General features: G+C 37.7%; 1 protein-coding gene across 1 annotated transcript in view; it reads right to left on the bottom strand.

Annotated features, from left to right (window-relative positions):
• The window catches only part of PCSK5 (proprotein convertase subtilisin/kexin type 5), a 193,029-nt gene that overhangs the window by 152,136 nt on the left and 16,366 nt on the right, over nucleotides 1–24,527 (bottom strand). The window contains exon 2 of the mRNA XM_082075872.1: nucleotides 15,663–15,767. Coding sequence (XP_081931998.1) covers nucleotides 15,663–15,767 — 105 coding nt within the window. The remainder of the gene's footprint in view (nucleotides 1–15,662; nucleotides 15,768–24,527) is intronic.

Genomic DNA, 24,527 nt, shown 5'->3' on the forward strand with positions numbered 1-24,527 from the left:
CTCACCCATGGAACAAAGCTGAAATTCAATGCGCATTTTTCCATCTCATAGCCACAAAAAAGCTAGTCAGTCCTGATATGAATTAAGTGGTTTCCACCTACTTTACTACATACAAGTAAGCCATTGTAGCACTACAGCCATACTTCCATATCCATGAGATACAATGAACCACAGCTGTGCATTTTAACACACCCAAAACGTCCTTTGCCTTTCCTCTGCACCCTTCCCACCCCCAGAGCTCAGAGCTCTTCACAAATATCAATATGTAGCAGCCTATAACTGTTCATAGCAGCAAAGTCTTCTTCCTGCTTTAGGTGCAAGAATGTAGAAGAATAAGTTGGGAAGAGAGAAGGGCAAAGACCAGCTAGTGGTGGAGATGCACAGTCTCTCCCAAGGCAGGTTTTTAGCAGCCAGAACTGCTAGGAAGGACAAGCATCACACCAAAAACCTGGAGAAGCTCAGCGTGTCTGCTGTTGGCCAGAACTCAAGTCCCACTGGAAAAGCAGGGAACAATAAAAGGCAAAAAGATCCACATTTTCTCTCCTTGGGGAAGCCTCGGCAGGTTTCCTATTCATAGGTGCGACTGTAGCAACTGCTGAGTGAACGTGGCCATGGCCCCTGCCCAACCTCTCCCCTTGTGCACTGTACCACAGCAGACCACAGAGAAGACTAAAATTACAGGATGAAAATTACACAGCAGTTTGTGGCAGAGCTGAGAACAAGTTCCAGGGAGCCTGGGCTCCTGCCTGGTGGCTTCCACCAGCACCAGCCACAGCTGTCGAAGGCAAAGCATGTCTCAAGCAGCTGGAGATTTTTCCCTTCCTCAGATCTGAAGTTCCCTAATCATCTCAGATGCTCTGGTTCAGCTTCTAAAATAACTCATCCTTGGAAAAGTGAGGAAAAATCTTTGCTGCACCAGCTTAAAAGCAGCTCTTATGTTTACACAAGGTACTTTGTCATTTTTAGCCACAGGTCATACAACTCACCTAACAACTCAAGAGCTACAAGACAATGCGATTAAAAAAAGAAGACCTCTAACTGATAGGTCTGTTTGGTACAATAGCTAAAGCTCTGCTCACACCGTTACATACAACATTAGTATCTAGTCTTGGGAGAGTATAATCATCTAGAATTTCAATACACCATAAGGATTAGTATTAGTATTAGTATCACTCTGAATGCGAACTGATATGTTGTAACTCTATCTAACCTAGGCCTAACATTGCATCTTCTTAATAAACTGAAGTGCTGGTGGTAAACCAGTATCCACAAGGGGATAAAGCTTTAAGCTCTCCAAACTTAATTAGCTTTGGAGTCCAACATCTGGCAGTTGAAATATCTTGGGGTTCATGTTTATATTACTGTAGCAATGATGATATATGTTAAAAAAAAATGTAGAAATTTCTGATAGATTTTTTTTCTTTCCTGAGGCTAGTCCTACAATCCTTGTCATAAATCATTTAAGTCCTTCAGACATCTGCACATGCTAATTTAAGATGGCCTTAAATCATTTACTAAATGACTTCTTAGGAAGATAAATCTCTCCCATGGGATCAAATTCAAATGTCAAAAATACCAGTGTAATTCCAAAGGTGTTGATTCAGTCAAGGGTTTGCCCTGGCTTCTACTACCATAGACATCCACAACAGTTCAGCAAATCCACTGAGAAACAGAGAGACAGTAAAAGTATTCCATAACGAAATTACATATAATATCCAACTGTGATATACTGGTCTTGCCAAAACAAATACTTCTCCTGAGTAGTCTCTTCATCAATGAAAACTCCTTGAAATTGTCCTTACACAATATTGTTCATCTCTACAAAGGAAGAAATTACCACCTACTATTCAGTGTATTTCCAGCACTTTTGCTTAATGATGCTTTGCCAACAAGGAAATCTTTGACATAAATCTACCATGGAAAAAATCAGTCACAAACCATGTACTAAATATAAAATCAAGCAGTTTTCTGATCAGAGTACTTTAAACCACAGGAAAAGTTGATCCTATTTGGGTTTTTGTGACTGGATGTGTGTCGCTACTGTTCAGAATATCCTTAATCATAAATAAGGATCAATATTTTTTTTCCAAACCTACCCTGTTTTCATATACTTAGAAGTAGGTATTGAAAATTCAGAATTGATCCAAAGTGCTTATATCAAGCTTCAGTTTTAGAGGTTTGAAATCTCAAAAATAATTGGGTTTTGCTCTTTATGGAAGTATCAGTAACATATTTTACACCACCTATTTCACTAGTTCTTTAGCATTTCAGATGCATTTGTAGCACAAATTTATAAATACTCCTATTTCTTTCATGATAAGCATGTTTGTCTCTGATCTATCACTTCAAATCAAGAGAGAAGAATCTTAACATTATCTCCTCTGGTACAAGCTCTATTGAAAACAAACAAGCAAACAAATAAAAACAGAAAACAGAAACATCCTTTGTCCTTTCAAATCATTGCTGGTTTAATCTTGCTTTTCCTCAGCCTGTGACCCAAGCACCAGAGTACCTCTTTCTATCCTAAACTCCAGCCTTGCAGCTGTCAGTGAAGTTTGCTGCTATTAAAATATTGATTTCTGTAGCTATTAAACATCATCATCACCACCATCTGAAAGACTTACTACCTGTGGAAGACACATACAACCAGCCAGAAGAGACATTGCAGTCCAGCTTCCCAGGCAAATGAAAAAGGACTGAAGTTTCTTTTCCTGCATTCAGTAGGCTGAAGAAAAGCAAATGTTTTTTTCAACTGAAGTACTATTCCCACACCTCAGAAATTGCTGACAGTGCTTCCAGCGAGGTGGTATCTCTCAATTTCAGCAAGTCAGACCACGTAAAAGCTGGAGTGATGCTTGATTAATGAACCTTCTGGTTACTGCTTTTATTTATTTTAAAGCCTGGGCTGAAACAAGGACAACATCTCAGCTTTGCAACTCTGGGATGGTCCCTGTGCACATTCTGACATTAGAAACGTACCAATAACAGTCAGTTAGTTGTGGATTCATTTCTCTGTGCTCAAAATTCACAACACTCTTCATATTATACGTTGAGAAAAAGAATATAAAGAGTGCTATTTCCATGGCTATCATTTATAGGATAGACATTTCAGCTGGGCATACTAAAGTTTTTCTGTCTCCAATAAGACCACTTATGAGGTTGCAGTGTGGTCTCTACAGTCTTGCCAAAACTTTTGTTATATATGTTCATGTAATTCAATAGCAATCTTTATAAGGTATTTCTACTTCATCTTCTGTTGGGATAAAAGGACTTTAAAATGGCCTAATATAAATTTGGTTCTTTATGTGATTACAGGCTATGAATACTCTCTGTACCAATAAAACCTTTTGTCTTCTGACCAAGACAATCTTCAAATGTGCAAACATGTATCTTCTGAAGTAAACAAACATAAACTTTGTTTGATATAATCTGGGATGTGCTACAGAAGATGTCTGCTCATGCCAGGGAAGACATTTTAGGAGCTTCAAAACTTGTAATGGTTTTCATATACTTTTCTATTAGTACGATTATTATATATTTATTCATCTGTCCACTTCCTTTACCTGCTGATAGGAAGGACTGAAAGACAAAACTGGACTCTGGTGGATTAACAACCCATGTATTATCATCATACAACTGTTTTAAACCACCTGGCTGCATTCCCACTATTTGTCAGGAGAGTGTGAAAGTCAAAAGAGAAGGTAAGAAATCTCAGTTGCTCACAAATATGACAGTATTAAATTTCATAAATGCCTTCTTCAGACTACTTCATCAAAGTGCATTTAGGCTCATAAAATGACAAGCAAGTTTACCAAGTTTTTCTGCACTGACCAGAGTTGCAAATCTCACAGCTAGCTTCCTGCATACAGGACAAGGGAAGCATGCTGACACAGCAGAGACCCAGAAAAGAAGCCCAAAAATTCTGAAAAGAAGAGAAAAGCAGGTCCACAAGAAAGCGGTTCTAGGAGGTGCTCCTAGCTGAGGAAACAGAAATTTATGGGCATTTAGTTCACAGTGTCCAAACACATACACAGGTCATCCAACTGCTATAGAGAAGCATTCTTCAAACTCACAGACAGTTATAGCAATGGAAAAAGGCTAGACATTTAAGCTAGATAGCCTCAGATAAAACAAAAATAGAACATCCTAAAAACTTTTGGAAACTCTCCATTGCTGGCAGTGTTTTAATTAAAATGGGAAGATTTCTAAAAGCTACTCTCTGCTTCAAATAGAAATTATGTCTGGTGAGCTGTAAGACATCTGGTCAAAGATGGTTCGCCTGGATGACCACAATGTTTCCTTTTGATCTTAAAGACCATGAGTCTATTTGGAAACTGTATTTTGGAGAAACAGTTCCTTAGGAACACACTGGAAAACAGAAAACTGTTCAGAATTCAGAAATTCTAATTTCATTATATGGTCACACAAAGTTGTTATAACAACGGTGGATTGACTCTGACTTTGGTAAATATACTTAAAAAGAACTTTTTAATTTGGATCCTTTACAAAAGCAAAGATAAACCCATATTCTAGCCTTCACATTTATTTAAAACTTCAGCATCAATGGGAGTGACAGCATTTACTGCCCCTCAAAAAAGGACAAAAAAAAATTTCAAACAATAATCTAGGTTAAACACAGCTTATGTAGGCAACAGTCAACACACCAATGGATATGACTGCTTTAAGTGGATTATACAAGAAAGGATTTAGAAAGACTGTTTTATTTTACTGAAATCTTGTTTGTATTCATAAAATGCTCAGTGTGACACCAAGAGAAATACACGTCCACAGAATAAAACACATAGTACTTGCTGTGCATTTGCCATTTACAGAACTTTTTATCCAGCTGTCAGTGTTGTCACCATTTCACAGGTAGGGTGGCAGAACCACAAAGGAGAGAAGGCCACACACATTCAAGCAGCCCAGCTGTGAACAGGCACAGCTGCTTTGCACCTCCTCGGAGCTGTTAAAACCTGCAGCTCAAAGGATGGTAGGGATCTGCTAGAGTGAAACAGATCAGCCAAGAAAAATTAGTGGCTTCCCAGTGACACTGACTTATTCAAATGAACCTAAAAGAAAGGAAGTTCTTGCACACAACAGCCTGGGCAGGGGAAAGATTCTTTTGTTTTGAGGAGGGATATTTTTGCAGCTCTCTGCCCTTGACTTTAACTACCTGTTAATAATGCTAGATATGACAAATTATCTGAGTATCATGATTTTTTGCTGTTTACCATTTAGACTAGCTAGCTGAGATAGCAACTACTAGAATTAAACATAATTGCCTTGCTTCTCGGAAGCAGGCAGAGAGATGCATGAAAATTTTGACACATTACATCCAGAACACATGTTGCTGCCAGGAAGTTTTCTAAAAGCAAGGGGGGGCGAGGGGGTGGGGGCTGGGGGTGTACAGAGACGTTTAATCCATTTTTCTATTAATACCCTGCACTATAACCAATATCATCAGTATCAGATGAAGCTGGATCGCCTCAGGAAATGGTGTGTAGAAGCTGTTCTGTCACATTTCTAGACAGTCTGCTCTGAGATGCTCCTTTCCAAAATGTGTTTTCTTTCAATCTCTATCTCCTCATCTCTCTCCTGATATTCTGGCATTTGGCCCTGCAGGATCAGCTTCCTCCAGAATGGTGTATCTTTACCTGGTTCAAAACTAGGATCTCTCCCCTTCCTCCGCTTTCTGATATCCAGTAATTTTACAGCCCAGTAGCCAAAACAGCAATGTGCTATCTGCCACTAGCAATGCAAACTGACTCTAATGATAGCAAAAGTACACTTAGTATAACATGAGACCATTGCAGCTGTCAGAGCTGCTGTCTTCCCTGGCAAGCTCTTAGAACACAGATTAGCAACAAAAAGACTAATTTACCTTACCTTTTTTTTAAACATGTTGGCACCCTATCATTTTTCACCTATACACGCACTTTGCTGATAAAAACCACAGAAGCACGTACTGTTTTACTTGAATTGTAAAGAAACTAAAATGTTATTAACACTTACTAGCATCCCTGGGCTAAGGATGGCCAAGCGGTTTCCCTGATAGGTCTCTGCTTTCGCTTGTTTATAAGTGCTATGATGAAATAGTCATCTTACAGGTTTTAAATTCCCACCCATAGATTTACCTAAAATGCTTTTGTCATTATTAAGGCTGATCAAAATCCTTTAGTAGCTCCTGAACTGTGAGAGAAATGTAACACTCTTTTCCTTTTTAGGCTTTTTTTTTTTTTTTTTTTAATGTAGCATTTCCACCTACAAAAGAAAGCTGCAGAAGCCTGTTTGATCTGGCTACATCTGCATTCTATGTCTCTAATCAATGGTCTCACTTCGAATCAGGATGAACACTCACACCTTGCATGGGGAAAGCCAGGCAGATGTACCATCGAAGCAAGAAATCAACAGCCACATGTTTAGAAATTCTGACAGAGAGATGCTAAAAAATTCTTATGCCAGAATGGAAATATTTTAGAGAGCATTTAGATAGCTCAAGGTACACAAGGTGAACCTAACGATGCCTAATTAAGTTAGCCACACAGCATGGCACAAATACCTTTTACACTCAGCAAAAGTGGCAAGAATCTCGACTAGTCCCTGCTCAAATCAATTGCCAGCTGAAGATTCCCATAGCATGCTGCACCATACTGGAGTACATGCTGCCAAAATAACTTCTCCAACATTTACCTTCATGGTTGTGACGCTGAAGTGTCCTCTGATGCAACAATGGGTGGACAAAGGTTTTTTCCTCTCTGTTTTTGTTATTTCATTAATGTACAGTCAACTTTGCAATTAAGATATCTTGAAATATTCTAATACTGAAAGAATATAAGGTAGAAACCAAGACAAGTATTCACAACTAATTATTTATATTCTAAGCACTTTCATTTTCTAAAGTAAGATGACAAATGCTAAAGCCAATGTTAAATTTGCTGGGATTATCCTTTGCTGGGATTAGCGTTGCAGCTCTGTGTACACATACACAAGCACATCGCAAGAAGAGCCAGAGGCCACGAATGCATTGCAAAGAGCGAGTTTTATTTCAGTTACGTCTCTACTGGGGGATCTCCGAAGTCGCACCTGAGCTCCCAGGCAGAGGTGACACCAGCGGGGACGCAGGCGCTGGTCAGTTCAGCCCTGCTGGAAGATCCCTGGGCATGCTGAGCTCACCTGTATTTCAAGGCTTCAGGCAGGTGCAGCCTCCCGCTCTTTCTCACAACAAAGTGGGAATCTCAGACATAGTGATAAGGTGCCTAGAGATTCTCACAGGCCTGTGTTATCTAACACAGAGGTTCTACTCATCAAGCACACAGGATCAGTAAAACAATAAGTGTGATGTATGTGCTTTTTCTACAGACAGCTGCAAGTCACTTGAGCGTATTTACATTTAACCAACCTCTTCACCAAGTCTTCCGCTATATTCCCATACAAGCTCCAATAAAGATCTGTCTGCACAAGAAAATTACGATCATTAATAGGTTAGATTTAGGCTTTAAGATACCTAAATACAGTTTTTTGTTGAGCTTCTATTAGTGACAGCGAAGGGAAAACATGTACAAAAGTATTTTCCCTAATTTGTCCTCAAATTCAATACATTTAAGAGGTATGTTACTTTTTTAATCTGAAGTCTTATATTGTGAATATATTAGCACTGTGTAACACTCACTTTCAGAAATATTTGTTCCCTCTGCAGTATAAGTATCCTCTGAAGGACGTTCTCTCAACCATTCCTAAAAAACATTTATATGTATTTTTGAGTGTTCCTAAACAAATATCTGTGACAAGATTTAGACTACGCTCACAAATATTGCGACTGATCCTAACCTCTTACTCGGTGTGTTTACTGTAAACAGAATGTATTTTAACTGCAGAACACATGCTGTGAAACAAAAGCCAAGGAGTCCTGCTTGGCATGAGCCCCAGATTGACCTGGTGCAGAGAGGTCAAAGAACATGATTTGTCAAAAGAAAAATCCACCATTTTTTAACAGCTCTAAGATAAAATCCAGCTACAATCCAGCTAATTTTTTGAAGTCTTTGAGATTTATTCTGTTCAAGACACAAGTTGATCTGTAAAATTGAGAATGGGTTACCTTTTTTTTTCTTTTTGTTTTCTCGGTAGAGTGGGTCCCTTGCAAAGCCCCAGGCTATTGCATATATGTAGGGTCTTTTGCTTTTGGCTCTTCAAAACCAGAACACTCCAGATATATCAAACTCAAGAGACCCATCCAATCTGCCTCATTTTGAATATTCTTGTCTCAGAAGAGTTTAGCTACTTATCTGAGAGATGGATGAGTCCTTGCCTGTCTCTCTAGAGTCAGCCAACTTCTTTCTCATTGACCATGAAACCTGGAGACCATAATAACTGTTCTACCATAATCCCTATAAACTGTTGAGTGATGGAATGGGATACTTGACACCTGGTCTGACACTGGGCTTCTGTTATGTTGTAATAACTTGCTATTAATAAAAATGGTGGAGCACTGAAGTTTTTAAAAAGCATACCACTGGTCAAAATCTTGACCCAACTCCTTGCCATCCTGTGGTCTTTCCATTTCCCTGCCCATATCACTACCAGTTTAAGAAAATAATGATATGAATATAGCAACATAATTCTGCTGAATAATGTCTTTTTCATTCCTCAAACCATTTGTTACACTAATTAGGAAGTGAGCCAGTTAAAACCTCTTGACTAATCTCCAATTCCTGCCTGAAAGTTAACGGTGAGATTGTCATTGTCAAGCAGTTCTGTAAAATGACTCAGTGAGCAGAAAATTGTAATGTTCTAAAATCTAATATTTATTTTTAATGCATACACAATTAGCAATATCAAGGGGACAAAAACTCTTTGAGGCAGGCACTAACAACTGGGATAATAAAGATGAAATGGATATATAAGTGTAGGTAATCAAACACAATAACTTATTTCAAGAAACATTCCCTGACAGTGGACATTTATATTTTCTAAAATTAATCACACTGAATTCCTAACGGCCATTTTTCTGCTCTTAGTAGAAAACATCAAAAGGTAATTCCACTAGGAAGCTTCAGCAATTGTTTTTTGGTTGTTTCTTTAAGTACTAATAGAAAAGTCAGCTATCTCATTAATATAGCAATAGAATTGGACATTAACAAAGCTTTTATTCTTCACAAATAAACCTCAGTCCCATTAGTGTTACAATTAACATCATTAAATATTTCTACCTACTGTAGATAAATGAAAAGAGATTACTGTTACATGACAAATTTTGCTGACTGAAGAACCATTATCTCCTGTTACAGCAGCATTGCATTTGGCCAGTTCTGTACAAGGGGAAGGCTATGTATATTCAAATGATTCAGTCTGGACATGCTCTGGATTAAGCCTTTCATCTTCAGGTTATGGTCAACCAAGGTTCAGCTTTGAGCTGATGTTGTGGTTTAACCCCAGCCAGAAACCAAACCCTACACAGCCACTTGCTCACTTCCTCCTGGTGGGGTGGGGAGAGAATCAGAAGGGTAAAAGTGAGAAAACTCATGCAGTTTAATACATAAAGCAAAAGCCGCACATGCAAGCAAAGCATGCTGAGCATGACACCATATGGTATGGAGTATCCCTTTGGTCAGTTGGGGTCAGCTGTCCCAGCCGTGTCCCCTCCCAACTTCTTGTGCACCCCCAGCCCACTCACTGACAGGGTGGTAGGAGAAGCAGAAAAGGCCTTGACTCTGTGTCAGCTCTGCCCAGCAATAACTAAAACGTCCCAGTGTTATCAACACTGTTTGCAGCACAAATCCAAAACAGAGCCTCATGCTACCTATTATACTATGAAGAAAATTAACTCTATCCCAGCCAAAACCAGTACAGCTGCTTTTGTATCATGCACAGACCAAACATTGTTCCATGTGCTAAAAAACGAACACCAAATTTTAGGTTGCCATTCCTCAGAACAATTAGACATTTCACCCTGCCTTCTCAAGTGTTTCAGGTATTGGTTTGGTGCAGACAAGGGAGAAACCTGCTACAAAATGCAGCTGCAATTCCACTCTGTTGTTCCTCTACTCACTGGGGCTTATCACTGTGGTTTTCATCTAGGTCTAGGTATATTGTGAACAGCAATCTAGTCCATACTGAATTACAAATGAACATAAGTCTGATGCAGCCTTAGCATGGTAAAATTATTCTTGATTCCTGCTGAAGCAACATAGACTTCTCAGGGATTTTTGCTGATGAAGAATGTGGTTTAAGCTAAAACTAGTAATATATCAGGCACCCCTATAAGTACTGATTTCTATCACTGTCAAGTAAAAACAGTACTCACCCCCTTGTGCAAGCTTTACAACACCACAACGAGCAGTTAGAACAATACTAATTACAGCAGGTTCTAATGCAGTTCTTTGTCAGTGAACAGCAACTTCATATCTCAAAAAGCCCTGAAAAAAGATCTAAGTTGTAGGACTATTTGCTCATGTTTACATGAAACTTTTTAACACTCTGGAGGCAGTTTCTAAAGGGAGATGTTGCTATGCCCTCTCATACATTGTGATTCAGTTCATGTTCTAACTCACCCAGCAACAGAAGCCTTAGAAATAGCAAGTCTGATTCTTGATTTTGTCTAAACTAAAGATGGAAGGATTGCTCATGTGGACGCTTTCTGAGTCAATTAAATAAAGGGTCTACCATGGTAAACGTCGCATTACTTAATAACTAACTTAACCCCCCAGTCAAACTCTGAGCATGGAAAACAGCATGATGGTTCCTATTATTTTGCAACCAAGCAGGGCAGTATTGATTCTTTGTCCTCCAAGTGCTTCTGCAGATTATGGCTACCCAGGCAGATATCAGTAACTCACTTGGTCCCAGTGTTTAACTGTTGTGTTGTTCCATTTGGCTAACAAAATCCTTCTGTTCACTAATGAGGTTTAACAAAATGATATGTTGCACTGCCAATGTGAAACACAGCCTTACCCACAACAACATTGTCATTTGAATTTCTCTAAGCAGTAAGTCCATGATGCTGGCTTTTAGAAGCCTGATGTTTTAGTATTGTAATAACATTCTTAATTTCTGCTGAATTTTGTGCTCCCTACCTTAAATACAAATTTTTTAAAGATTTATCTTCTCCTTACTTAACCTCATACTGCAATCCTGGAACAATTGAATTCATTAATAATTTGAAAAAACAACTTGATTATGATTTTCTTAGCACTGAAAATTTTAACCCTCCTCTCTATTTGCAATGAACAGTCTGATCCAGAGTAATTAAACACATGTTTCCTAAAGGCACACTCCACAAGTAGTGGCACACTCCTTGCCAAAGCAAGACCAACCCCTTGTTGTGAAATCCATCTCTTCCCCCAATCTTTAGATAGCTCTCTCTCATATCAACCCAGGATATTGTTTAGCCATATGAACTGCTGTAACTACATAGCAACATGGTGAAACATTTACTTATGGCTACTACAGTTCTGTTCCTCTCTGCCCTCTCATGAACATCCACAATGTCCTACCAGTAATAAGGACAGGATACATTCCTGTCCTCTGAAGACAGCCCAGATCATTTGGTGTTGTCTCACCAAAGATATGCCTGTCAACATTTTACATGTTGCTGCCTACGGTTCTGTTCAGTTTGTTATGTAAAAGATAAGAATCCCCTCCACATACACACACAGTACTAACACTTTTGTATCACCAGGTCATACAGATCTGCTCTGTGTCTGGTTGGATGAGGCTGGGCAAAATGCAAATATCTACAGTAATGTTTCCCCAGATATTCTAATCGTGGAGCAGAGGTGACCAAGGCATCACATTTCCACAAAACCCTGGTCAAGCAGGGTATTTTGCTGAAATTAGGTAGCTTTACTTCTTATTTCAGTGGAAATGAGACTGGAAATCTTGGTATCTCTAAAAGATGAGTGAACATGACACATCAACTAGGAGTTCAAACCCCGAATGAACCTTCCTGAAATTAATCAAAATTTAAAAGGTTGAGATTGATAAACAATGACTAAAATGTCTTCTCTGTTACTAAATGTGACACTTTACAGCAACTTAAATTATTAATTCTACTTTTTTGAGCATTGCTATGGGCCACATGTCTTTATCAGATCTCCATTGTGATGCAGAGCACTGGGGACCTTATAAGTAAAATAGAACAAACTTTGGTTAGTATGTACATCAATTTGAAGATATTATCAATCTTAAAACTGCCTTTTATTACCTTTAAAGCTGTGTTCTTCTAATATTATTGCATTGCAATTTATGCTACTTGATTCCATGAGATATATCTCAACATATGAGTCACAAATTTCATTATCACAGCCCTTCACTACAAACTCTTCATCTCATGCCATAGTTCAGCATATAAAGACACCTTTCTCATCTATACTGTCCATTTAACTTCTATGTATTATTGTCATGTGTAGGTGCTTCAACTCTGACATTTCATTGGAACTGCATCTCTTCGGTGATAGAAAAGCTCCACATGATTTTCCTTATGTTTTCTATTGATGTAGGGTCTGACCTACAGACTGAGGTTGCAACCATTCTTTGCAGTCTTTTCCACCTTGTGACTCTTCATGTCACCGCTGCAGCAAACTCAGAGGTGTATCACAGCTTTTTATTCCCAGCTCTGGAAGTGCTGTAATAGTCTGATCTCAATAGAGGGCCTACCAGCAATACGTTCAACCATTTAACGGCTGAATTGAGCTTAATGATACCTCTCAGCTATGGACTGATTCTGTCCCTCTTTCCACTTGCTTTTTACTCCTGCTACCATTGTTTCATGCACTGCAGCATCATGAAAATAACTCTGCTGAGCTAACTCCATGGAGCTAAAAAGGCTCTTGATCCATGGCATAGGGCTTTCATTGACCCCTGCCAAAGGCCAACCACAAGCAGCACATCAGCTGGAGAGACCAGACACCTCTGTGATAGATTACATTCAAAGCTTAGCTTTGGTGCATAGCACTAATCTGTGCTTTGAATCCACAAACTTCTCTCACTTCTTTGTTTTTCCATCAACACACAGGAGACACACACAGATCTAGAAAAGATGCTGTAGATAAGGCTGTGTTTCAAATTTTCTACATGCCAATCTATGTTAGGGATATTAACACCTCATTTGGGCATCTTTTCCTAAAACTACTTAATTAATATCATTTCTAAATGACACCACACAGCATTGCTATGCAAGGATATGGATGCTAATAAATAAAATTGAGTTACACTGCATACCCTTTAACTTTTCATCTAAATACAAGGTAATATTTATCTAATGTTGAAAAAATTGTCAAAATGTGTAATCCACATGTCTTCAGTTTATGTTTCCTGTTGTATCTATTAATATTGTTTATAACAGTGTCAAGAGGTTTTTCCAGAAGAAAATAAATCATCAAAGATCTTCAAAGCAATTCATTAACTCAAGTCCACAACAGCAAGGTTTTAAAGTACCTATATATCTTTCCCTGTGCATCCACACAGTGAAATCAAACACTATTCACACAAGTAGTTTAGAAATACCAGATTTCATAACTGTTCTTCCATTATATGCAGGTTATTTACATAATGAATTAACACTTACTAAAAATGTCATAATTTAGAATTTCATAAAGCAGCAAATTAGTGATCCACATCTGAAGCAAGCACAGATCAAGTCAGTCGTGTGTGCATGTTATATGGAGAGCATTTTAAGCATTAAGTAAACTACCACTAAATGATTTTAAAAGTAAACAATCCTCAGTGTTCCTTTGTTCACAAATACACATGTCATCTAATCTGCTGCAAATATTGGCATTAGATACAGTCACACTCATAAATATAATAGCATATAGTACTGGCCCAATAAGATTAAACCTTTTGTTTTTAAAAGGTCCAGCTTATGTAATACAATTTGATTTCCGGGGTGTTTTAATAGTCATTAAATGTTATACACACTGAGGACAAGCTGGCCTTTATTCTACAAATACATATATTTATTTTGACATGTCTCTGCAGCCAGAGAAGAATTCCCAAGCCCAGGTTCAGTGGAGCAGCCACAAAGTCAATCACAAACACTTCTGCCATATCTAGGTATTAGACTATCGGCATCTCTTTAGATACAGAATCAGTAGCAGGGTTGAGTACCTTGCACAACCCTCAGTAGAACTCCTTATTATTAAAGTGACATTTAACAATGATCAGAAATGCAGAAATTCTGTACCAGCAGCAGCATAGGCTGGGGATTAGACCTAAATGGTGTAACATGGAAAGCAACGGAAAATAAATGATGGCTCTGATTTTCTGTTATGCTTTGCCTTAGAGTCTCCTACAATTCTGGCCACAGTAGTCTGGGCTGGCTGCCAGAGGTGCAGAAGGGGTACTTGGAATCTGGGTGTAACACCAAAGTTTATGGTGGTATGTACCTATGAACTTGTGCATTTGTGTGTCAATCGCTTCACCTTTGTGCACACAGGAAAGAATGTGGCCTGGCGCAGATGTGAACACTTTTCCTTCCTTTTGCAGTATCGCCTATTCTAAGTGCAGCACTTGTTTACAAAGTGGTCCTAGCACTCATAGGAACAAAGGTTTGGGCCCTGACCATTTTCATACTAATCCCCAAAATATGCTGCTCGGCAGAGCTGCTGTTGCTCTTAGAGGGTTAAACAGGTCAGCTCTATGAAAATGGGGTTGAACACACTTTGTGTGCACTTCTCTAGCCATGTCCCATCCTCAAGAGGAACTTCAGCCCTAAATAGGGCTTTCCAGACTGCAGAAGGATTCCTGTATGATTTATTGCCTTTTACCAATAACTTTTATTCTCAAATTCCTTGTTGGGTAAAACCTGACAAGTTCAAAACAGACAGCAGTCATCATCCAAGGACGTAAAAAAAGCTTGACTCTGTTATCACAACTGAAAAACACCAGTGACCTGGGGTTTCGTTGGGAAAGTGGGTTACATGAACAACATAAAAAAAGCTAATACGACGTTCTCCACAACATAAAAAAAGCTAATACCACGTTCTAAAAGAAAACCAAAGGAAATCCAATTCTACAGTCAGTGACGAACCTACTAACCACTGAAATGAAAGGATTAAAACAAAAGTGTGTCTTGGGTACAGATACAAGACAATATTATACTTAACTATAAATCAGTAATTAAATTATGTTGACAGTTACCTATGATATCATATAGTCCAAAGACATGACATGATGCATCAAACAGATCTTAAAATTAAGATCAGCAGGAACTGCCAAAAGGATGGTGGAAAAGAACGTTCTTATTTTAAGCCCTCAAACAAGTCCAGAAAAAGACTGGGAAAAAAAAAAAGAGAGAAACTTTCCTCTGAACATTGTACCATTCCACATTGCTCATCCTCATTCTGAAAGCTGGTTGCTTTATAGGAGATATGTGGACATAAATGTTACACATGTGGTTTTGCAGAGAAGCACAGCACAGTGATTAGTACATTAAAAAAATTCCTGTACTCCTCCACGAATAATGTTGGTCCTTATGTTCCAAGAATAGCACATACTTAATAGCATGGTATTGTCTTCACTTCATTTTAATGGGAAGCAGAACCTTAGCGAACAGATAGTGTGTCGGTTCTTGTAATGCTATATGCCATTCAGGTGAATGTCCTCTGGTATGAAATTATAAAAAATGCAAAGGCTTTTCCCTCAGACACATAGGTGGATTTTCTTACCTTTGGTTCCATCGAAATGAAGCTGTGGGTACCTCTGCTTGAGAGAACTGACCTTTTAATTGTTTTACTATGGTAGAAGTGGTAGTAATCCTTCAGTGTTCCAATCTGCAAGGGGACAGAAGGAAAAAAGAAAAAAAAGAGAGGGAGATTTAATTTATGAAAACCAGTTTTCTGTTTTTCATTTCTAAAAGTCTATAAATTATGCAATTTCCTGCATGCTGAAGTGTTACTTGAACCCACTGATCATCTTTCAAAAGAAGGACATATGATATGAAATGGATGGAGTGTCCTTGAGGCAGTAACTGCATAACCAAAGATTATAATTGAGCTGCTTAGTCTGGCTGTATCTACCTTTTTAATGTTTAATTTATATGCAGTACTTTAAGTAATTCTATATCAATCTATATCCAAACTGTCTTCAAATGGCAAGTATAAAAATGATCAAATGGCTATATGGTTATTAAAAAGCATTCCATCTAGTTTGCTTAAGGAAATACACTGTAAAATGCACTAGATTTGGCTATTTATATAATTAAATTATAAAAAGGACATTCACAGCATCAGACTATACAACAGCAATAGGCTTCTCTTTCTGCCAAATGTGGGCATGAAAGAAGTAGAAGAAAGATGGAAACAGTAATTTCATAGAATAATGACTAGCTCAAAGTACAAAAATCAGTTCATGCAAAATTGCAAATTTCACAGCAGTACAATAGAAACACTTCTTATTCATCCCATCAGTACACAGTAGCAACGTAAATATTAAACTAAAACAGCCTTCACAATTGACACAGAAATTTTCTTTTCCAAGGTCATTAATATCTAAACATTTATAACTTGAAACTTAAGCTTCGCATACCTACAAACAAACATCCAGCTTCCCTGTCTTTAGGGAGAATGTGTCTGAAACTCACTTGCAATTTGACCTTTTATTGCACTGCAAATCTTTTAAGACACTTAATTTAGTTAAAAGTTCCTTAACGACGAGCAAAAAAGGGACAATTGAGCTTACTGTCATTTCAAGTTGAAACTCAAAGTGACCTCAGAAAACAGGCTTCGTTTTGCAAATAAACTGGAGTGAAATCACCAGAGTACAGAAGAACATTCAAAAACTCTACTCGCAAAAAAATTCAGTATTCTGAATTTGCATATCTAAGAATATACATGTAGGAAATTTGAGAGTTCAACAGTAAAGGTAGGTTCAAAGAGACTGGAAATAAGCTACTGAAAACTGCAAGGATATTCTTATAGAATATTAGAAGGCAAAAGTCTTGAGAAAATATCCAAGTGGACTAAGAAGAAATATTGATAGAAAAATCTTATTTTCAAGGAGAACTTGAACATTTTATCTTAAAATTTTAAAATGTAGCTGATTATAAATTAAATAAGAATTGGTTTAACTAAGCCTGATTAGAGTATATTATCACTGCGATGAGAATTTTCATGCTGCCTTCTCTTCGAAACGCAACTCCAGCTGAAGTGGTGGAACTCTGTCTGTAGCTTGGATGAGCCCAGTCTCGCACCTCCAAGTGCATGCCCACAAATATACTCTCCTTAAACATATATGGGGAAGTCTTCTTGTGGACACCTCAAAGAGCTGTAGGAGCCTGGACCTTCTGATATCACGAACACATGGTCCTCTGCAGGCTGAAATCTGTTGCCAGAGCAGGTGCCAGAGCACATACTGGTTCATTTTCTGTGGATTACCATAGTCTTTTGGTGACATAGTGTGTCAGAATAAAAAGCAGTTTCCATGCTTAATTTTAGCCCAAAGGGAAATTAGTGACATTATTACACAGTCACATTATTGCATCAATTTTTACTACATTAACCAGAGTTTACTCTGAATTTAACAGCCTGTAGCACATTGAATGTCCCTTAGCATCAGGCTACTTTTGCATCTTTTTGGAATTGTTATTATTTATATCAGCTATTGAAAGTTGGTGCCAGGTTTAGCACCAGTGCAGATGATGGCATGCTTCCCTGAGACAAAGGAGTGCAACTGGTCACTTCCTGGACTCATCAGTAGCCTCAAACAAGGTTGAAATGCCAACTACTGGAGAGTGATGCTTCTCTTGCTCCCTAAGCCCTCAGACGTCAGTAAATTATATATTCACCATGCCAGAGTAGCTACAAAGTCTACAGACTTTTCATGGACCTTGCTGTCTTCAGAGTGAATTAGAAACTTGGTATCGTGTGTTTCTTTGTGTACTGCACAAATAGAAAGGTCATATTTTAGGGAAAATAAACATCTTTCTTGTTTTGTGCTACCCAATTCTCAGTATCACCCACTTCTCTGTTACGTATCTTGTACTTGCTTGAGGATTTTTATTTCTTTCTTTCTTTGTTTGCTAAAGAGAAACTCTAGCTGACTCCTCCGAGGTATCCAAAAGAGCAGATTTAGGAGACAACTTAATTGCACTCCTGGAGATCCTACAGTTTAGCAGCACTAGCGACCCACAGAAGAGACTGGAGGGATCTGCATGCTCTACCTTCCAGCCAAAGTGGGACAGCCTGAGGCTCTGTAATGCTTGATAGCTGTACTCTCCTCTGAAACCTTGGGTTCAGGAGGCAGAATTAAGCCCTTAGAATTAAGTGTAGTAATTGTAATGCCATGTCTTCCAGGCACCATGAGTTTTAAGATAATAACAATTATTATTAATAATAATTAATTAAAATTGTGAGATCTACAGCTTTAGTTCCTAACTATCAATTAAATTAAAGGATCTCAAATCTTTTGAATGGAATTTAATTCATATTCACTAACTGCAAGTGCCTCTCACCGTAAGGTAACACCAGCATTATTAAAAATTTTATTGCCCTCTTTTCCCTTAATGAGAATTTACTTAGACGTTCCAAATCCCTTGACCACTTGGAGAACAGTTAAACCATGGAAATATAGCACAATAAAACTTATCATTATGGATGTTCTTGTTAAATTGGTTTTTATACTTTTAACTACCAGGTCTTAGAGGCGCTCTCAGAGGAAAAGCAATGTAAAGAGAGAAACACCAGACTGCAGAGCTAACCACCCTAGAGACTGATGGCAATTTAACTGTTTTATCCTTGGGAAATCTTTGTAATCTCCTTTTTGACCTGGAGGACCTGAATTCTCTAAAAAGAAACAGAGAAACATTCCTGAGAAATTGCTTGGCCAAAAGCAAGGAGAATGGATGGTGGGGGTAGGGAGACTTACTCTCTTAAGAAGTAATCTCCATCACTGAATGTTTTAAAAAGAGAAATACATTCATTTTAATAGTACCATATTGTGTTTATTCAAGGATTAAATAATTCCTTGAAGTAACAATATTGTAATATCATGGTGGAATCCCAGAAAACCAAAGCATCTACATATTTACATTAATTTTATATTTATTAGGTCTTATTTTCTATTTAAAGTTGAGAAAAGGTGTGAATTTTAAAGATAATATGAAATAAGAGCCAAGCTTCCTAGGCTTGTCCTTGGAATATATTTCTTCCATATGTAGTTTTATAGTCTAAGACAATATTAAGATAATTTAGAACACAATTACTGAGCAAATTCATCTACATGCTTATGTGAGTGTCCTTATAAACTCTGTAAAGAAATGAAAGTGCTAAAGCTGCCTGTTAAATATACATCAAATACATATACATGAACACCAAGCTGACACATCTGGCTAAGATCTGAAACTACAACTTAAACATCCATGTATGAGCAGGGAAGTTGTTCAATCTGATGAGAATGACCTCAAGAGAAGCCTTTCCAACCGTTTCTTATCTAGTAAATAAACATATTTTTTTAAGAGAAGGATCATCTAAGCATTAGGCTACAAAGTACACTTCTCCCAGTGGGCTGAGTGGAAAACCATATGCTGTGGAGTTAATGAATTGGGGGATATATTTTAAGTGCCCCTGTTTCTTCAGTCTTTAATGACTTTGGTCCTAAATGGATGGGGAAAGGAAGGCAAATCAGGTCCAAATCTGGTTCTGAACTCTATAAAGTGCTAAAAGAGCCAAAGAAGCAGAGATCTGCCACCCCTGCACATACCTGGAACATAAATCATTATAAATAGGTACAGTAATGTGTTTCAGATGGGGTTGAAGATCTGACCCTTCACTACTTTTTTGCAACAAATTTCTAAAGTGCTAAAGTCCTTGACAGAGCAAAATACCAAGAACAGAGAGATGAAGAAAGTTTATTAGGTTTACTATCGTGATCTCATTTTGACAAAATCACTTCAACCATGTTTCAAACTTTAAAATGTTTAAAACGTCACATTATACAAAGTACACTGGAAACCATATTTCAGAGCAAAAATGAAAACAATTCACTCTGAAAAGATTGAAACAGAATGTGTTGGTATTACTAGAGTTTTCTTTCCTGCACTAGCTGCCAGTAAAGGCAAACAAGTATCACAAAGCATTCTGACAGAACCAAATGTTGACAGAGGTTACAACACCACTTACGCTCCTTCGATGCACACCATGCTGTAATGAACACAAAGGAGGTGAGCCCCACAGCCCTTAATTCTGACTCCTGTTGGCCCCTTGTTATCCACAGGTGAAGACAGGTTCATTGATACTACAGAAACCTTCCCTTCTTGTGTCCTTCAGGCTTAGGAAACATTGAACATCTTAAAACCAGGGTTCTGATTTCAGCATTTAGATGCAAGAAAGACCTGCAGAGACTGTTAGCTTTTTACTGAACTACTCAAATTAAAGCACTGATATCTGGAAAGGGCATGTTCATCCAAGACGTGGAACGTGAACTTGACTTGTATTCCAAGCAGCAAAACTGTGTGCTGGGGTAGATTTTTTTTCCCATAAGATACTGCAGTAGTGACCACACTTGCCTAACCTCAAGCTATCTTGCCCAAAACTGCACTGTTGGTTCAGCACTGATAGCTCTCCACCATGCTGACAGCTGCAGAGCAGCTCCCCCAACTGACCTGCAGACTGAGATGGGAGCTCTTTCTCTTCCAAATATACCCTCTAATCAAAAGGTTTTGTTTTGTTTTGTTTTGTTTTTGGTCATCAGAATGGGGAATTTCACTTTCTATGTGTCATTCCCAAGAAACAGTAGCAAGGTTTTCCCACATATGGCACACTGTAGTGAGGTCAAATATTGAATGACTTTCAGTTTTGGAGAATTCAGGGCTTTCACAAAGATCAGTTTATAAAATATTCAGGAAAGAAAAGCACAGTCCTTCTGGACCTTGTGCAGCCCAAAACCTGAAATTCCAACACAAAGGCAGAGTCCCCTATCCAAATATTCATATCTGTTAGTCCCCTGTAGGGCTGATAACCTACACTAGCCCACCTGAGCTAAAATAACTTACTGGATTATTAAAGGCAAGTAACATTAAAAAAATGCCCAAATGACCAGCACTACTGAACACTATGGTTTTGTCTTGAGCTGCAGTAGCAAGATAATACTGCTCTGATGACTAGGCTAAAGAATGGCAATAATGATGTTCAGTCTCTCTGTTACAGAGACTTGAATCTCTCTGTTACACAAATATCTACCAGGTAGGGGGAAAAAGTGTATGTTTAACGGGCCCAAACTAAAATAATTCCAAGCAGTAGCAGAGGCAAAGTGATGTATGTAGGCACACAGATTGTCACGTCAGATGCAACCCAGACTACTCTGAAAATCTGAATTCCAGCTACACTCAAATGCCCAAGTAACCTAGTTCTCAGCTCTATTTTAAGCCCAATTAGCTAACAGAAATCTGACAGCCCAAGTTGTGAAAACATCTCTGTACGTGCTCAAGGTAGGAATAGCTTAACTTGCCAGTTCATATCTTTGCTTCTGCTTTCTCTTCAGACTTGTTTTAAAGGGAACTGATATGTCTGCAGAATGTTGCTGTTCCTGAATAGTAACTCTCTGAACAAGCTGGGCTTGGCTTTAAATGCACCCCTCCTTCTTGAAACACTTGTTGAGTCTCCTAGAAAAAAACTAGACTGTAACCAAGAGGTTTTGCGCAGTTTGTTTGGTCTGGAGGACAGGACAGTTCAGTGGGGAAAAAAAAAAAAAAAAAGAGGTTCTCTTCTGAACCACCTGTATATGAAAAATAAACAAAACCTCAAAACTAGATGATAAATTAGGCCACATGGCTATTACAGCAGAAACATCACAATGGTAAGAACATGCTAACCCTTCACCACTTTACCCTTGACATTCCTGCTCCCTCTGTTTAAATGGGGAGAAAAATGTATCCCCTGACTGAATTAACATACGCCACTCCGGACTTCTGTTGTATTTTTCCTTTGTGTTTCAATTATTTGAACGGAGAAATTTTGTCTGGGCACTTACTTTGAGCTAGGAAAGTACAGTTTGCCTTTTTAAACGGTTCATGTCAAAAATGAATAACAGAACCATTAAAATAAAATAGCTCTGCATTATATTATTTCAAATAACGTCACTGCTGTTGCTTACATGCTGCTGCATTTTGCTTTAAAGTGGCACATTAACTCTTTCACTGGAAAAATAAACATAAGCTCTCTAGTCTTTTAACTTTTCATGTACCTTTGTTAATAGAATAAAATAGTAACAACATCCTGACTCTTCATATCATTCTAATTTAGCATAAAGGCTGAGATTTTTTTCAAAGTCACTTCATAAATTTTAATGTGAATTTGAATTTTTATTTATCTCTTAGGAAGCTTAAAATTCTCAGAAAATACTAATGTAGCTAAACTGAGTAAAGCTGTACATTAAAAAGAATATTAAAAAAATTCAGTTTGAAGTGGATACACTTTACATGAGTTGATATAATTTATTTTGGATTACATCTTTAAAAATATTTTTTTCTAAGAGGTTTTCTTTTCAAGGCTTTCTATGGCACTCCAGAATATAATATAAACATATTTAGAGTCTCCATTCTAAACTGAAATTAAAATTTAACTCAAATTAAAATCTAAATTTAAATGTACAATTCTAAAGTCCTAGTTAGATTTATTCTAAAGTATTTTTAGAATTCCAAAATTCTACTTCTCTAAATAGATAAGTGCTCTGTTCTAAATATATTATAAAATATACTTAGTAATATAAACCAAATTTAGGTTCCTCTGAAACTGATATTAGGCTTATAACTTCTAAAAACTTCAGCTGAATTGTAAAAAGCTTCCTAGACCATACCTTCTGCATACAGACGACTTTGTACAGTCATATTTTAAAATAAATATTGACAAATGAAATTCTGCCTTTTGAGATTCCAGTACTTTAGTGCTCTTTTGGTAACCTTATTTAACATGTGGAATTACACGGAAAAAAAGCAGATAAAAAACTAAAAGCTAAATAGCCACATAAAATGTTTTGCTTCATCAAAAAAATAAATGTTTTGTCATGGAACACAGCCAAGTTTTAGTACCACTATCTTTGCAAGAATGGGAAAGCATTAAGTCGTAAAAGAGGTCACAAGTCTCAGGAGGTAATATGAATTTACAAAATAAGTAAGTTCAGATATTAGATATAAATTAGAACTATATCATAGCTTTATTCCAATAGAAGTTAAATCACACTAAGATTTATTAATTTAATCTGCCCGACTATGCAGGATAAGCAATCCTTCCAAAGAGGATTGTGGCATCTTTTTGTGATTATATATTCATTTAAGTCCTATGGGTATTAGAATGAAGATTTTTCTGCTTTATTGAATTGTGAAAGGAGAGAGAGGTTACCTTATTTTCTTTAAAATAAAAATGCTCTTTGACCATATTTAATTACAAAAAAAAAGCTACTTCTAAAAGTGTAGGGGGGGGCGAGGGGCGGGGGAAGGGAAAAAAAAAAGAATGCTCAAGCCAAAATATAAAAAGAAAAATCCCCAAGACACCTGTCAGGTAAATAAAGCAAAAAAAATCTGCCTGAATATTGACCAGATGAAATAGATGAAATTGACATTTCAGTCTTATACCAATGAACAATGGAGAGAAATTTGTCCTATAGGCTACGGGTCACATGAGATCACAATAAATATATATTCCTTCAAAAAATTATGCCAGAAGCAGAGCCTGAACCCTACCTTTCCCTGTTGCAGCTCTGATAACCAGAACGCACATCAATATTTACGGGAGGAAAAGCTTGAATCTGAACTGTGCTGCACATCAGTACCCACTGAACGCTTGCTACATGGTACCCCTTCCCTAGAGATGAGGGGGTAAAATATGCCCTCAGTCAAGTTAAGAATGAATTAAAAAAGTGTGAAATTTAATATATCTGGACACTATGTTGACTGTTGAAGCATTAAATTGAAAGAAATTTGATTACAGCACTTGAAATCTTTCTTTTAAAGTCAGTAACTGTTTCATCCACCTTCTCTCTGGGGCTGATGAATAGGTTGTGACTATTGGAATAATGTTTAAAAAAGTAGCTAAAAATTAATTAACGCAGAGTCCTTAATTATTGGGCAGACAAGGAGGGTGTTTTTCATGAAGTGCAAGTTTGGTCTTCCAACAGATATATTAGCCTAAAAGAGTTGAGAGGAGGCGGTGAAGGAAGCCATTTCCACATCTGTCATGTGAAATGTTACAATTTAAATACAATGACAGGTGTTAATGATTGCAACCCCAGTGTCACCGTGCTCTTCACCTGAGTAGGCATCACAGCAACTGGCAAGTTAATGTCCCTATCAAATAAAGTGATGCAAGGTTGCTCAGCAACCTGTGACTGTGGGTTTGCAGTTCCAGGGCAGCACTACACATTTCATGAAAATTCTCAAAAGGAAATCAATTACTGCCGTCGTTCCCATTAATCTTTTCTATTGTTTCTCTTCAATACAGAAAGCAATGCAATGCAAACTGGTAGTTCATGCCCCTTTTTGTGAAGCCAAATGAGTCACTGCCTTATTTCTGCAAGTAAAAATGAGTGCAACAAATAGTATT

This window comes from Streptopelia decaocto, assembly GCF_964273445.1.
Source record: "Streptopelia decaocto genome assembly, chromosome: Z".
Lineage (NCBI taxonomy): Eukaryota > Metazoa > Chordata > Aves > Columbiformes > Columbidae > Streptopelia > Streptopelia decaocto.